The sequence below is a fragment of the Botrytis fragariae genome (assembly GCF_013461495.1).
Source record: "Botrytis fragariae strain BVB16 chromosome Unknown tig00000012, whole genome shotgun sequence".
Taxonomy (NCBI): domain Eukaryota; kingdom Fungi; phylum Ascomycota; class Leotiomycetes; order Helotiales; family Sclerotiniaceae; genus Botrytis; species Botrytis fragariae.
In genome coordinates, this window is record NW_023500989.1 from 1,401,815 (window position 1) to 1,412,586 (window position 10,772).

Here is a 10,772-nt window from a genome sequence, read left to right on the forward strand (position 1 = left end):
CACTTGATTGATTGATAGGTCGGCATGCATACGATTCTATGAAGATATGAAGGATACGAAGAGTTTGCTTGCATGCATGGTACCAGGGCAAAGAAATGTATTCCTTGTTCTTGTACTTTTGATGCACTTCGAAGATTTCAACCAATTATAGAATACGAAGAGCTGGCCCTCATACATGATAGTCAGGATGAACAACTGTAGCCCTGTTATCGTAACTTTGATATATTTCCTATCCATCACACAATTGCAAGATATGAGGAGTTGGCTTGCATACAAGGTGTTTGGAGTAAATATTTGTAGCCCCTGTTCTTGTACCCCAGTTGTACTTCGTATCTATCAACTAATCATTTCACAGAGCTCAAGATTATCTTCTGCGTTGTTTGATTGTCTAAAGCCCATGCCTATGGATGACATAGGGGGCGTCAGAAAACAAGAATAATTCAATTTCCATGGGTGTCGATGGTCGATCACTCGGAGAAGGAAGGTGAGGATATATCTTATCAAGATCATCATCCGTGGAACAAGTCTCTTTTGGCGCACGGCACCGCCGTACTGTGCATTTGTGCCCCGGGAGTGCTAGTGCTTATTACAAATATCACGAAATGCCAACTTCGAATCGTCGATGGACGCAATCAGGGTTCAGATCCCTAGATACCTCGAACGATTGCGTATGCCTTCTTAGCAACCCTAAGCAACTCTGCAGGTCTGTGTCTCGCGAGCGACCATTACTACCTATGGTGACGGAAGATCTACAGTTTGGCTCTACCCCAGAGGAAATTGCTTTCCTTGTGCCGCTCGATTTCCAGTATGACCCCGTCCCCCGCCTCGAAAAACAGTTATTAAATTTGGTCGGAAACGAAAAAGAATCAAAGCCACTTGTATGAGTGGGTTTGTGTCTCGCTGTCTAGATAATATCTAAACAAGAACGTTGTCGTTGAAGAAATGTCGGGGCCTGAAGAAAAAAATACAGCAGCAATGACCACTGTTGAATCTGATGACTCCGTCAAAGCAATGATCCAGTATCTTGCCAGAGATAACCAGCACAAGCTGGTGAAACCATATTACTTGTACCTCGACTACGACTATGATATTCCTTCAACAAACACAACCGCCGATGAGCAATTTGTTCAGATCCGTAATGCTCGTAATCTGGGTATTTCCTCGAGAGAGATGTTCTCCAAATGGGGATTTGCTCAGCTGCATCTAAATTGTTCTTTGACTCCTGAGGAGTATTGGTATAACGAGAAAGTGGAAGAAATCCTATACCCCAAATACAAATCAATTGCCCAGTTTTTGTTTCCAAATGCTGCGCGAGTTGAAGTCCTGGAGCACGCAGTAAGCAAAGACCCGAAGAAAGAAGACTTGAAACTGCTGATTGACCGAGCCAGGTTCGGAAACGTCACCCGCGTTGGATGTCTGAGAATATAGAACGACACCATCTCAAGACAAACCAACCGAGTGATTATATACACATTGGTATATTCTCTCAATCGTACATATAACTTTGGAAATTCATTCGCTGACCGGTCTAAGACATGACGGCCTCCTCGGCGGCAAAATGCGCCATTAAGCAGTTCAACATCAAGCCGAAAGATTATTCAAGATTCGTCGTTGTGAAGTATATCTATCCATATTTCCAGAAGCTGTGTCCATGAACTTACTATCCATTTCACCAGTCTATGGAAACCAATAAAAGGACCAGTATATGACTTTCCGCTCACGCTTTGCGATCGCCGTACAGTAGACTATGAATCTCAGACCACTGCAATGGATGTCGTTACTCATAATTTCGCCAACGAAAATGCTCGAGTATACTTCGATGAGAAGCACGAATGGTACTACTGGCACGGCTTGCAAGTTGACGAGGTAATTGCCTTTGTACAGGCTGATTCAGCAGCAGAGAACAAAGCAGGTATGATGTATATTACCTCTATCGTCTAGGGAATTTGTATCCTAACACTCAAACGCAGGAGTTCCCCATACGGCTTTTCAAGATCCCCGGATCAATGATAATAAGCAATTGCGGGAGAGTATTGAGGCTAGAGTGTTTGTTTATTTTGACTGAATGTCCCGATTCTCAAATGTGCTGGCCACATGAGAGCGATAGAGTCATGTATTTGATCAGTGTGGCGGACTGGAATGCTCCTATATAGTACGAATTGCCTTGGAGGCCTTAGAGGCCTTAAGCCGCTTAGCCTTTGTTTTGGGAACATCTTCTTTCTATTTGACTTAGCTTCAAGGATAAATATAATTTCATATTGGTGGATAAGTAACGCGTACCTACCCAAAGGTGAATAGCGGATATGTATAATATCATTGCTCACAGTACTGAGATTTAACAAATCATGATTTTATCATGCCAGTCCCTCGTGCTCTCGCGTGTACAAACCCCCTTGCCGTTCGTTAAAATCGGTGCAAATATTCGGTGCGGTATCCTTCGGCTGCGGGCTAATGTACCTGACAGAAAAAATAGTTTTGGCACCTTTCCAAATTGTTTGGAACGCGAGCGTTTCCGATGCGAATTATCCTCTAGAAGACAGGCTGCAGAAGCAGCAGCGGCACGACAGGACAACAATACAGCGACGGCGGAGAGCGGCGCTATACAAAGTCTGTATTGAAAGTTGCGCTTCTACATGTATATCATTTAACCTTCTTGTAGTTGTTGCGCCAATCCTATTTGCAGGTCCTGAACTATTTTAGGAGAGAGAAAATATCTTTCAAAAAATCGTATTACGAAAATAAAGATATAATATGTTCGTTTAAAGAAAACGATTTACGAAAAAACGATTTCAAAAAGCAGCGGTTGTCGGAAGTACATATACTTTTCTCCTGAAAGCTAAATAACAAAAAACGGGCTTGTGGTTTAGTGGTATAATGTTCCCTTAGCATGGGAGAGGTCCGGCGTTCGATTCGCCGCTAGTCCATCATCAATAATGAATTTGTTCATTCTCTTTTGCCATTTTTGAGGTTTGATGTCGAAGATGGTGAGTTGTTGTGAGTTTTGGCGTTAGGGAAGAGATTTTTTGGTTTGGGGAGATGTGGAGTGGAGTGCTCATGGTCAGACTCTTCGGTATGCAAGATTGTCCGCTGGGCGGAGAGTTGTACGAATGTATGGATGGTGGTAAGTGGGTAAAAGAAGAGGGGGAGCGGGGTAGTAAAAGAGACGAGGAATTTTACATGGTCTTGATTTACACGTGACTTTTGATACTGGCTCCAAAAATGACACTGGGAATGCACTTGTTTTTCCTAGAAGAGATAGATTACTTACTAGAATGATATGGTACAAAAATATATGAAATTGTATAGAATGTAAACCAATCTCTCAAGGACTGAAACTTCTCTTTGCTTACAGATAGGAGAAGAGAATAATAATGAACCATTCAAACCCGACATTCAGCCATGAGACCCCACCATTTGAGTGCCCACTTTCTCACTCTTTTTTTTCATTCTCTTGCTCCACCCATACAGAGCAAAAAAGGATTCTCCAAAACGACATGTAAATATTTTCCTCTCTCTCTCTGAAAGACGTAAGGAGTTGCAGAAAAGAAATGCAAAAAGAAAGTCTCTCAGGCGTGAGTCGAACACGCGACATCCAGATTACAATGTACAATTACAGTCTGACGTCATAAACCAACTAGACGACCGAGAGTTGTTCGAGTAGACTCGAATGGTCACATTTTGTTGTATTTGTTGCAGAAAGCGCTGCGTTTAAAATATATATTAGCTTTGATAAACAATGTGGGGAGGATGAAGCTTGGTGTGGCTAACCCATTTGTGGCTTCTTGGCGGAGAATCACATTGCTTATCAAATCTACCCAGGGACCCATAACAACTCCCTCAAAACTTTACAATCAAAGTTACTTCTATGATATACGATAGACAGGAGAGACAGAATGTTTCTTCCTCGGTCATTCTCTCCGAAACTTGGGTAAAGTTCGGTGTTGGGGAACCCAATTAATTGCCTTCTTCCACAGTTAGAGAACAGATCAAAATTCCACGGGATCGGAGTTACGATATCGTAATCGTAGTAAAAGGCTCGTCTCTTAGTTCACGGAATGCTACGTTATTGCTAAACTCAGGGTGATCATAATTGTATGTTATAGTCAATACAAGTTATGAAGCAGGTTGTCCAAACTACTGGAGCCGAAGAAAGAAGTCACATGGGCTTTATTTCAGTGAAATAATTGTCGAAGAGAGGTTTCTCTTTCCCAAAAGCAACGGAGCCGGCTTGAAAGTCTAATCAAGGGTTTTTTTTAGGAAGAAATGCGTGTCGGAAAAACAGATATATTTGTTACTTTTCCGAAACTGTCCCCAATACACACGCTAGCAGTCTATCTATAAACCCAAAGCTTGATCGAAAAGAGGCATAAGAAATATGAATACAATACAGAAGTCAAAATTCCAAGAACAAAACACTCATCGTCCCCAATACCCACTAGCACACACTTCCCATCATTGACACTCAATCATCACCACCTCTCCCAGGCAACTCATTTAATGCTGAACATCAATCGCAAAAAAGTGCACCTCAGACTTGCTGTTCCCTTGGTTATAGTTACCAGCCTTGAAGTAGCTCTTTGGACTATCCAATTGATAAGTGTCCAATGTCTTTGCTGCACCCCCATTAATAGCCACACTCAACTTGCCTCCCTCATAAGCAATTTCATAAGAGAACTTGGATCCAACGGCTACACTCCCAACTTGGGTAACAATTTCATTACCACCATCTCTGGTCTGCTCAACACCCATCGAAATGACTCCCTTAGAGTTATAAAACAATTCACACACAGGCTTGGAAGATACACTATCATCGATATGGATTTGACCAATGACCGTTCCATGTGAAGAATCATCCGCAGTAACTACCTGAAGAGTAGCACTGAGTTTATTGCTTGCAGAACTTGGACTCCAGGAACTAGGACTAGCTTCGCGAAGCTCAGTGCGGCAATGCTTGGAGTTGGCAGTGGTGACACAGCCGGTTGATACGCCGCCTGGCACTTTCATGACGATTGATCCGTCGGTGTTGGTGTAGAAGTAATCTTTCGATGTGTATCCACTGCAACCAGCGAGCTTGGAGCCGGTGACGGAATCAGGATGTCCTTGAGTACCGCTGGGGAGTTGGAGAGTCCATTTTGAGAGATCGATGTTCCCGCCCGGAGCACAGGTGGGCTTCAAATTGCCGGAGGAGAGACCAGTGCTGAGAGCTGCAGAGGTAGAAGTAGCGGTTGCGGTACCGGTAGATTTAGTACCGGAGATAGTTGCGGTGGCAGATGTTGCTTTGGTAGTAGACTTTTGAGCTGGGGCAGCGATGGCAAGGCCGAGGAAGGGGAGGAGAACGAGGAGTTGGGGAATGGTGAATTTAGAAGACATTTTTATGATAAGTGAGATGATTTTTGAAATAGAAAATAGTGAAATAAATCAAGAAGTGAAGACTGAATTTAACGAGAGTGTGAAAGAAAGAATGAAGTGAGAAGAATGAATTGTTGTTGAATGATAATATTGAAGTTTGAATCTCACAATCTATATATAAAATCTCCAAACCATCAAATGCGCACATGAATTTTTCTTCACCCGAATAACTTCATACTTTCACAGTCAAACACCAAAACCTAACACAGAATCCACCAAATCCCAACTATAGAAATCTTCCTAGTCAATTTCCCTATCAAAAACAAGCATTAAAAATCATCAGTACGAGAAGGAATTAATTTAACACAACCATACAAGCAAAATTGCCCGCTAATACGAATTCTAAAATCCCATAAGGATTTAAGGTTATATCTCACCCCAGCAAATTTGCTGACATCACAACCGCGATCGCCCAGATTTTTAGTCACCGTAGTACGAAGGATCAAGGAACCGGGAATCATTTCGCGAAGAAATGCAAGTGTGTTAGTAAGCGATTGTGTGTAAGCGCTTTGTTTGGGGGTGAATGTTTTGAAATTGTGATTGGATGCGAGGATGGAAGAATTGAGTGTGGATGCGAGAAATAACTTCTTTGGGATTTGACGGAGGTTGAAATAAGGAGGATGAGAGATGTGGAATCGGGTGGTCTAATTTGGGTAAGCGATGCGGGAGGAACCGTGGATTGGGGTCATGTATGTATGGGTGCGCTTGGTACGAACGTTACGAATTGCTACGAGTTGCTAGGAAAGTTCTTGATTAAGGAGGAGTTAAGTTATGTTGAATCGTACTTGTTTGATTGGGTCATCGGAGTAGGTTTTGTGTTGCTTTCATTGAGATTACCAGTGATGGGAGGTGGCGGAGGATGAGCAATTGAACTTACTCATCATAAGTAGGTCTGCCAATTTGTTGAATACGGAGTGTGTTTGAAGATATGAAGGGCTTGTTATACCTGGTTGCATGTCTAAATTTAATATGAAGATTCCAGGAAGTTTTGGAGAAATTTCATCGCCGTCAATTAAGAAATTGAAAGCCGACATTGTTGCTGTGTAAATATGAATGGAATAGCGCTATTTCTTGATAGACATCAGAAGCAAACCATCATGCCAGGGCAAGTTAGATGCGCTTCGACTTTTATCTGCCTGCGAATACGTCACTCCAGCAGAGTAGCTCAGATACACAAGTTTTACTTCGTAGGCTCTTTGTATGTATTAGCCAATCTACAAGCGACGTAGAACTTCTCATTCAGCTCTGTGAACGAGCTCATCCGAAAAACCAACTCGGTGACAATAGGTTTAAACTCAGCCGCGGCGTTTGGATTTACCCACGTGGCCCATTGGATAGCATAGACAAAGGTCATATGATTTCGCATACATATCGCGATACTGCGCCCCTTGTTTCCTAATATTCCAACACCAACGCGTTTCCCAACATTCATTTTCTGGGTAATATCTTGTCATCGCGAGTTCTTCATGGATACATAAGTTTGATAAAATTCCTCTATGTTTGAACTTTTTCATAAACCAAGAACATCGATTGACTTACTCCAGATGCTAACCTCATAACACGGCAACAACACTTTATCAATATGGGGTAAGTCATAGTGCGTGTTCCCTTATGGCTGCTCTCTCTCTACCCACTCTACCCCAAATGTATCACTAATATATTGCATGTCTCAGTTACACACACTGCTGGGAGGTTAAAGACCAAACCGCATGGTCCAATCTCTGGCCCCAACTAATTTGCGACGCCAATCTCATCATCAAATCACTCGAAAAAAGCGCTCCTCTTCTCGACGAGAGATGACTACCATCTCCCCACTTTTGAACGCGGAACTTTCAGAAATGGACAAGATGAGCATGAAGATTTCATCCTGACCCAATTCAATAGTTTTGGCTTTAACTATGTAAAACCGTGAGAAAAGAATACAATGCTGTTGTCGCGACTATTCTGATGCGTGCGAAGATGTTGGCTGGGGATGGGTTTAGTCTATTGTGTGTATAACTTCCAATGAGGGCTGTGTTGTAAAGAATTCTAATGTTCAAATAGCTCCGACGGTGATTGGATGACGAGTGGCAACACACTTTGAAGGATTATTTCAAATTATGGCCAAATGAGGAGAAGCCTACTGTAAATATCTTTGACCCCGAATAGGATTATCCATGAGGAATCCACGAAGAGAAAACTGACCGATGATCCTAATGAATTTTCTGTTGTATGATGGCATTTCAATAAATGAAATGATAATGTTGATCTTACCACGAAACAATTTTCAGCTCAACCTAGATTGACACCTTTCCGCAAGCTGAAGGAAAATCCAGGGTATACTAGATAAATGAGGTCCACGATAACAAGTTCGTACAGTGACATTGCGTTTACTTAGGGATTTGGGGTGAATTATGTTTAGCGGTACAGCGAGGAATAGATCATATCTCCCCAGTCAGCTCAAATCGTGGGCGGAAATGAAATTTTTTGGAAAGTCGCTTAGAGCCGAAAAATTGATATCCACCGATGAAGGCAAGAATTATCAAAATATTAATCAAATTGATACATCTCTTACGAGCGCCCAATTTTGAGATTCAAATTTTCCCGCGCCGGTCAAGTACAGATCATGTTACCCTGGTCCAAATTGACCTCGCCAAAACACTATCGACTCAGTCCCATGAACACGATTCCTAAAAGAGTTACATAAACTTTATATATTGTACTATTCAACCGCCAATGGAAAGGAAGAGTCCAAAGATTATCATTGAACAGCCGCAACGGAATCCATCGCCATACGTATTTGATCTTCGAGGTGACTGGTCAGTGGTTTTCTGTCATATTATCGCAACTAGTAGACTTACCTCGCATCCCTTTCAAGGCTTCATTTGCCGTTGAATAATTCTCCAAGGCATCCAGAATCATTTTGATGCCCTCATGTAATTGAAATAATAGCTTATCGGTCCTCCTCCTGAGTCCATCTTCGAAAGAAGTAGCTTGCTTAATTGCAAGAGTCTTGTGGCAAAGCATAATCATTGAGTAACTTGCTTGCATACTGCAGCAGGCAAATATTGGCATCATGCGAGGTAGATTTGTTTGTATAGTGCTGTTCCAATAGGAAGTATTCCTTGGATCTGAAGGCCGTGGAAATGGCAAAGCACGGAATGATTGGGCGATGTTGAATGCGGATTGCATGCATACTTTTGAGGAAAATCGACCACTAAATGGCAGAATCGGAGAATCGAAAACAGAACTATCATCAGGTAATGGGGAGTTTAGAATACCGGGACTGAGCGTCAAAGTGGCCGTGGCTTGCTGTAGGTTATTGCTACAACCGCAGGCGGTACCCGGATTTTGTCCAACAGAAGGGGTGGTGGAAGACAAGTCACAATGCTTCTTCGTGAAGACTGGCATATCGGAGAACGCACAATATCGATGGATCTTAATCCTCGCGCTTCAAGGATAATTAGCTATTACCCCACCGAAGAGAAAAAAACCCAAGGAAGTACCTGTTCAGCTTGATACGTGTCATCAGCCGCAGGCTTTTTGCGACGACGCTCTCTGATGGTTCCATATAATCCACGTTTCCATAGGACCACTTTTCTGCATTTTGAACCAGCGGCTCAATGGTCTTTTCCAATCCTGCCATTGCCTCCCAGAGTTTCAGATCATGAGATTCTGATTTCAAAGACGATTCGAGATCAATCACGAATTGTGTTGCTGTTGCAATCACTCTTTGTGCTTCAAGAAAAACATCCCAAGCCTGAATTCCTGCGCTTAGTTTGCTGTAATATTGGAAATCAAAATGGGTATTTGCACTTACATCCGAATCAGACCCAAAGGTTGGGAGTGGCGTCGTGAATCTTGGATCGGAGAGGAGAATCGAGGGCGCCTTTATAGCTTTGGTCAAAACATGAAGGAATGAGCGCTTGGAGAGAAATACATACCATGCAACTAAGTATAGAGCCTTGGCAAACGCAGACGTACTTTCCAGAAGTTAGCGTTGGAGCTGAAGGTGAATGTAAACCGCAGCTTGTAACCATACCGTCATCCACCATACTCGTCTATCTGATTCGGCATATGCATAATCCACTTTATCCTTTGAATGTAATCCCAAGTCCATGGCAGATACCAAAGCTTGTCCACACCTCTTGCGCATCTTCGAAATATTTCCTCGTTGGGAATATTCATAAGTACATAGTAGCAGCAGTGCGATTGTACTCTCCGCCTCCAACCTTACTTGCGAGTGAATTTGTGAGCGATATATCTGCATCTCTTGGGCGCTTAGAGCCTCCCCAGGGTCCACTATAGACTCTATCATCTCATTCTCAATCTCAACGCCGTCAATCGCTAACTGAGCAAAGACTTGTGCTTGATTTCGACGTAGTATAATAGATTCTGGAGATGTGGGGCTTGGATCGTCAGGATGTGGAATTAGTGCAAGTAGTGCGGAGATCGCAAGAGTCATCGGGGAAGCAGATTGAAATTGTGGATTGCTTCTGCTATGAAATAAGATATCGTTTGGTCCTTGTACCCCGGTTTCCAATTTGTCAACAGCTTGGTTGATCAAAGGGGGTGGAAGAACAGGGAAATACGGATGGATGTAAACATAATATGCGCTCAAACTACCGCGTCAAATTTGGTCAGTCATGTTACTCAATGTTTCTACCCAGGTTGACAGGTAACAGAACTTACATGTCCTCATCGTTAGCATAAGTTCTTACTACAGGTGTTTCTTTCTCCATTTGAAAGGTATCATCTAGCACATTTTGTGATAAAAATCCATCGTTCATTGACAAAGGTTCTTGATTCCCTTGCATGTTTGAGTCAAATGCAAAGTCCATATCAAAATCCAATTGTTCATCTCTCTGGAGAAGACCAGCGCCAGGGGTGGCCAATGAAACCACCGGGGCTGGACCAGTAACTAATGACAGATCAGAATAATGTTTGGCAAATATTTGGGTACTTACGGAGCTCATTTGGTGGGGATTGTTCTATACGACCTTCGCTATTGGTGTTCTTCTTGCGTCTTCTTGCACCACCTCTCTTGCTCGGTGTATAGACGCAATCGCAACCTCGATTGGCACACTAATGATATTAACCAATGTGTTTTCAACAATTCAAAGTATCACTCACATTTGCACATGGTGTTTTACCATTGCATCGAGTGCGTGCAGCACGACTGGCATTGTGTTGGTAAACATCTTCTAAAGATACTAGTGAAAAATAACGTTACCATTCTAGACATGCCACTTTTACAGGAGGTGCCAAAAATTTCCTGGTGGCGGGTTTCCTGTGCTGTGGGTTTGTGGTGGTGGGTATCATATTACATGTTAGTTTCCGCAAATGCTCGCTCAAACTGCAGGGGTCTTCGAGTACAGAGAAGA

The 10,772-nt window shown here is 42.7% G+C and overlaps 3 protein-coding genes across 3 annotated transcripts; 1 reads left to right on the forward strand and 2 right to left on the reverse strand.

Moving 5' to 3' along the window:
* Nucleotides 1-942: 942 nt before the first annotated feature.
* Bfra_002662 (putative 7alpha-cephem-methoxylase p8 chain related protein) lies at nucleotides 943-2,065 on the forward strand (the record flags this gene model as incomplete). Its single annotated transcript, XM_037333077.1, has 3 exons — nucleotides 943-1,388; nucleotides 1,677-1,912; nucleotides 1,971-2,065. The coding sequence occupies 3 exons, from the start codon at nucleotides 943-945 to the stop codon at nucleotides 2,063-2,065; spliced, it is 777 nt and encodes a 258-aa protein (XP_037195205.1).
* A 2,429-nt stretch (nucleotides 2,066-4,494) lies between these two features.
* On the reverse strand, nucleotides 4,495-5,370 carry Bfra_002663 (putative polysaccharide lyase family 7 protein; the record flags this gene model as incomplete). The annotated part of the gene is made up of 1 exon (XM_037333078.1): nucleotides 4,495-5,370. The coding sequence occupies one exon, from the start codon at nucleotides 5,368-5,370 to the stop codon at nucleotides 4,495-4,497; it is 876 nt and encodes a 291-aa protein (XP_037195206.1).
* A 2,779-nt stretch (nucleotides 5,371-8,149) lies between these two features.
* Nucleotides 8,150-10,589, reverse strand: Bfra_002664 (putative c6 zinc finger domain-containing protein; the record flags this gene model as incomplete). Its single annotated transcript, XM_037333079.1, has 8 exons — nucleotides 8,150-8,193; nucleotides 8,250-8,839; nucleotides 8,895-9,148; nucleotides 9,209-9,371; nucleotides 9,426-10,010; nucleotides 10,081-10,309; nucleotides 10,356-10,473; nucleotides 10,542-10,589. The coding sequence occupies 8 exons, from the start codon at nucleotides 10,587-10,589 to the stop codon at nucleotides 8,150-8,152; spliced, it is 2,031 nt and encodes a 676-aa protein (XP_037195207.1).
* Between the last annotated feature and the right edge of the window lie 183 nt (nucleotides 10,590-10,772).